The sequence below is a fragment of the Chenopodium album genome, chromosome 5 (genome assembly GCF_948465745.1).
Source record: "Chenopodium album chromosome 5, dcCheAlbu1.1, whole genome shotgun sequence".
Taxonomy (NCBI): domain Eukaryota; kingdom Viridiplantae; phylum Streptophyta; class Magnoliopsida; order Caryophyllales; family Amaranthaceae; genus Chenopodium; species Chenopodium album.
The window spans coordinates 37,286,120-37,291,367 of NC_137838.1; the positions used below are offsets into that span (position 1 = coordinate 37,286,120).

At 35.2% G+C, this 5,248-nt stretch overlaps 1 protein-coding gene across 2 annotated transcripts; it reads left to right on the plus strand.

Annotated features, from left to right (window-relative positions):
* The first annotated feature begins 403 nt into the window (after nt 1-403).
* On the plus strand, nt 404-4,988 carry LOC145632071 (chaperone protein dnaJ 49-like). 2 transcript variants are annotated; one of them, XM_081684343.1, is made up of 3 exons: nt 404-526; nt 696-1,952; nt 4,423-4,988. In XM_081684343.1, exon 2 carries the CDS (start codon nt 885-887, stop codon nt 1,938-1,940), a length of 1,056 nt encoding a protein of 351 aa, XP_081540469.1. In that variant the 5' UTR covers nt 404-526; nt 696-884; the 3' UTR covers nt 1,941-1,952; nt 4,423-4,988. The 2 variants fall into 2 exon arrangements, with proteins under 2 accessions (XP_081540469.1, XP_081540470.1); XM_081684344.1 differs by having other exon boundaries at nt 696-1,941.
* Nucleotides 4,989-5,248: the final 260 nt, after the last annotated feature.

Sequence of the window (5,248 nt, forward strand, 5' to 3'; positions counted from 1 at the left end):
TAGTCCACTTCTTATATAGCTATGTGGAGTATTATTCAATTATTTTTCAATTAATAAAATAACATTATAAAAAATTAAAATAAATTCAAATAACATAAAATACTATTCAAATAACGTTCCTTTAATTTTTTATTTTTTATTTTTTATTTTTATTGACCATTAGTACAAGTCCTTTAATAGTAAATGAATTATCTTTGTTATTATTTTTATTTTTCCTACGGGTTTAATAATTTGGTTTATAATCCGTACATCGCACGGGCACTATGTTAGTTATATTATTAAGACTTAATCAAAAGGTTATATTATTAAAAAAGAAGTGCTCAATAAATGTATTATTTTCCGCAATTTTTCAAAAATAAAAAACAAAACCATAGATATTTGGCTTCCTAGCGAGACTTGTAATCTTGTATTCTTGTGCTCGCATTTTATACTATTCCCCCATCTCCCATCTTCCAGACTCTCTCTCCTCTTACCAACACCTAAACCTACACACATCTGAGTTCCATTTCATGGCCTCGTCTATAAGGTAACTCAATTTGCTCTCTAATTTCTATTTCTGATTGGATCTGCAGCTTTAAATTTCTGATTAATCACACCTAATTTTCTGATTATTCCAAATTATTTAAGTTTTGTATGATTATTTTATTATCAACTTCAAACCCCTAATTTCATTTCGATTTTTTTGCAAATTTTAGGTCAACTTGATCGGAATTGATACATAGATCTGCTTTTTAATCTGTCGATCGCAGCTGTAGAATTTACCCTGTTGAATCCAATTTCGAAATTTTGATTGGGTTTTTTCAGGGTTCTGAATTTTTAATTCTAGGGTTTTGTTTGATTGATTGATTGATTGAGTTAGGTTGGTATTAGTAGTGGTGGAAGTCATGGATGGTAACAAGGATGAGGCTTTAAAGTGTATTGGTATTGCTAAAGAAGCGATTGCATCTGGTAACAAGGATCGTGCTCTTAAATTCATTAGAATTGCGCAGCGGCTTAATAGCGCTTTGTCTCTTGATGATTTGATTGCGGTGTGTGAAAAGATGGATTCCTCCGCTTCTGGCCCTTCTGAGAATGGTAGTCATGTTGACAAGAGTGAACCCGGGGTTTCATCGGGAGCTAAATCTGGTGAGGTATCTAATGGGGAGCGGAATTATACGGAAGAACATGTGAAATTGATTAAGCAGGTTACCAAGAATATGGATTATTACGCGGTACTTGGGGTAGAGAAAACATGTTCTGTAGAGGAGATTAGAAAGGCTTATAGGAAATTGTCTTTGAAGGTTCACCCTGATAAGAATAAAGCTCCAGGTGCAGAGGAGGCGTTTAAGAAGGTTTGCAAGGCTTTTAAGTGCTTAAGTGAGGAGGATTCGAGGAGGCAGTATGATCAGACTGGTTTGGTTGATGATTTTGAGTATAATGAACAGCATAATGTTCGAAGGCGTAGACGAAGGACTAATAATGACTTTTTTGATGATGAGTTTGACCCTGATGAAATATTTAGGGCCTTTTTTGGTCAGACAAACATGTTCCATACATCTCATGTCTATAGGACTAGGGGAATGGGCACTCCGCAAAGGGCAGAGGGTAATGGTGGAGGGCCTAATCTCATGGTGTTCTTACAATTGGTGCCATTCTTGTTGATCTTGTTGCTTGCGTATCTGCCATTCTCAGAGCCTGAATACTCTCTCCAAAGAAACTATTCTTATCAATTTCCTAGAGTGACTGAGAAATATGGAGTTGAATTCTTTGTGAAGTCACCAGACTTTGATCGAAGCTATCCTTTAGGAAGTGCTGCTAGAGAAAATATTGAGGAAAATGTTATACAGGACTACAAGAACTTGCTGGGACGCTATTGCCACATTGAACTGCAACGCCGTCAGTGGAGTCGTAATCTGCCAACTCCACATTGTGAAAAGCTCCAGAGTTTTGGAGCGGCATAAGGTTAGAATGAGGTTTATTGCTCTTTATTTTTTTTCTTTTTTCCTTGTAATTGCTGCTTGTTTTTGTAATTCTTTTTGGGTTTGAATAAGAATGTGTAACACATGACAATCATCCATGTGAACTGTGAAGGTTGTTGTGTTTAAAGTTTTTATCAGGAGGGAAATTTCCTTTGCTAATTCTTTGGTGCTGAATACTGTGTGCTTATTTCATAAGTAATTAAGTGGGCACTTGTATATATATTGTATAAAGATTAAATGATGTATTCTGTTAATATCATTGGGTCTTTGGAGTCATAATGACATTACTTAATTCTAGAAAATTTAATTGTAACCTGAAAGTGATGTGTATGGCTACAGCTAGTTCCCCGACCTCCTTAAGAGTTAAGAACATGTAATAGTATATGCTATTGTTTCTCTACAAGACTTATCACATTAAGAATAATTAATGAGAAAGATACACTAGAAGTTAGATAGATTTGTGTATTTTGAAGTATATTATGCTTCTTGTCACATTAATGCTTTAGTAAGCGGACCATTATTTCTGTGAATGAATTCTTGTGAATTTTAGTTAAGTATTTTGCTTTTTTTTTTTTTCCTTATATTGCTTCTATGATGTATTTTTATATCTCGATTCTGTGATGTAGCATCAAGACTATATCTCACCACATGGAAATGCTTGTAAGAGCTGTGTATTAAATAGTTGCATTGTGTGTTTTGTATGCTGATTGCCTTTTCATTATTGGTTGCATGTTTCTTTACTGGAAAATTAATTAAGAACTTATATTTTTTGCTGACAGCATTTCTCAATTGGTGAGTCGCTACTGCAATGCTGTATTGCTGTGGCATGTAATCAATGTTGAAAGCTTATTAGTGGCAGTTAGTGCTTACATAATAGCTAAAAAGTGTGTTTGTTGCTTCAAGTCTTGTATATTTTATTAAGAGTTTGAGAGAGCTTATGATGACTGCATGTGTCAATTTTATGTCATCCGTGAATCCATGGTCAGTATTGCTATTGTGTGGTAGCCCTGATGCAGCACAGGTGTAGTAGCATGACTGATGAATGAGCGGGAGGTAATTTAGAATAGGTGGTCTTGCTTAACATAGACTTAGTGTACTTTGTTGCTAAAATTGTTTTGACATATTAGCAATCAGCTTACAGGTTTTTCAAATGTTACTTTGTCAGAAACTCGGAATTTTTTAGACGTTCTATTTCATTTTTCTTGTTTATATATTTTCCTGATGATGTCTTATGCAGCTATGTTTTCCAGATTTGTTGGTTCAATTCAATAGAAAGTTGTTACTTCTTGAATGGGTAATTGGGTACTCATCATTTATTTTTGAAAGTGTCAGCCTATTCTTTGGTGTGTGTAATGTGGTTTTCAAAGCAGTTAGAATTTGTTTTAATAGTTTGCTATTAAGAATAAGAGTTCTGAAGTGCTTGTATGACGAGATTCTCATATGTGGATCTGTGGATCATTGTTAAATCTGTTTGAGTATTGCTTGTTTGTTGACCTTCAATACTCCTACTCGTGAAAGAACGATAGCAGAAATGTGAAAGACTGAATAGAAATTATTGTCTTTTTAGTTGCAGATGTTTAGGAAATCTCTCTAGAAGGCAATGCCTGTAATTTGGTGGTTTGAGAATTTACTCTTATGTTGATTTGCATCAATAATATTGCTACAAATAATAGTTAAAACTTCTTCTTAAACAAAAGTAGATGCCTTTGTGATTGCTGCATTGATCAAAGTTGAGACCCTTTGCTGATTATACCTCAGCAACAACCTTGCTGCCTGTCAGGCTAACTCTTCTCTTCATATTTCTTTGCTTGTGTAGTGTTAACATCATCTCTTTATATAACAAGTTGTCTGTTGCTGTACTTTTTGTTTCTACATGAAATGACTGATATCTTTGCCTTGCGTGTTTTCTTATGTGATGAACGGCTGATCCCTTCATCCTCCCCCTCCCCCTCCCCCTCTCCGACCTGAAAAAGTCCTACCACTAGAGTTAAAAACTTTGCAGGTTTGACTTATGTGAGTAGGTACAATTACTTTGTTGATCCCTGACCTCTCAGCAACATGGAAGAAACTAAAACTTTAACCCTAGTTCTGAATTAATGTATGTGTATTTTTGTGGGAGATATGATAATATAGCAATAGTGCCATCAAGTAATAGATGATGCTTAAATGTTCAGATTGCCGTGCTTCAGATCTTAGCATTTATATGTAAGAATTAGTAAGGGAAGCATCTCTTTGGAGGTTTACTCCAATCATGCACTGTGTACTTGTGTGGTGAAAGTGAATCCAGTGAACGGGGTAATGCAATGGGATTCAAATTCTCATTTCTAAATGTTAGAATTTGTCCATCGGAGCTTTACCTGCTCTACAGGTTTTTCAGATATGTGACAACATCGAATTTTTAATTTAACCTCATGTAGCTGCATTTATTGGTATCGTTTTTATAATGCAGTCTTTATCTTTGCAGGCCAACCTTGGACCAACATGGTAAAGTAGTATAGACAGCAGCTCATGATACGAGGGCTGGAATCAGATCTTTGCGTTGTATACTGCACCTAAGGGCTTGGTTGACTGAGGTGGCAATGTTGATTGTTTACCTAATTTGCTTATTGCCCTGCATTCGTATCTGATGGTGCTTCACTGCTTCCTGATGATGGCAAGGGAATGATTTTGGCACCTACTTTATGCTAGGAAATACCCTATTTTTACTCGTTTCGTCTCTTTATTAACCCAATTCTATGGGATGTCACACCTATATGGCTATATCTTGTAATTGGTATGGTATGGTATTTGCACGCAGCATCAGGATATTAGTATACTGAATCCCTGGTCTGTACACTGGATCTTTATAATTATAGGTGGACCGAGCAATAAATTAACACGTGCAGGCATTGCATGTCTACTAACTATTAGAATGCCGGTTGCTCTTCAATCTTAAAGAGATGATGGTCATTGTTTGAAGTTATTTCTGAGAGAATTATTATCCTTGTTCAATAATCAAGGTGTTATGTGAGATTTCATAAGGGGCTTATCTATGAACGTAGCACTTTTAGCAATAGTTCTGTATTCCTTTCTGCTGATGTAGGTGTCCATTTAAGGTTTGGCTTAATGTTCATTTACCAATCTTTTCATATTGTAGCTTCTAAAGTTATCTTGCACTGCAATTCTGAAAAAGCCAAATGCTTATACTCTCATTTGCATCCAATCTTGACGATGGATCAGAAAATTTTTCGAACTCGAATAAAATTCATAAAATTTGCAAAATGTGGCATTTTTTATTGTGTATAAGTACT

What these genes read in the sequence shown, in the direction of transcription:
- LOC145632071 (XM_081684343.1), top strand. Translation starts at nt 885, where the DNA reads ATGGATGGTAACAAGGATGAGGCTTTAAAGTGTATTGGTATTGCTAAA.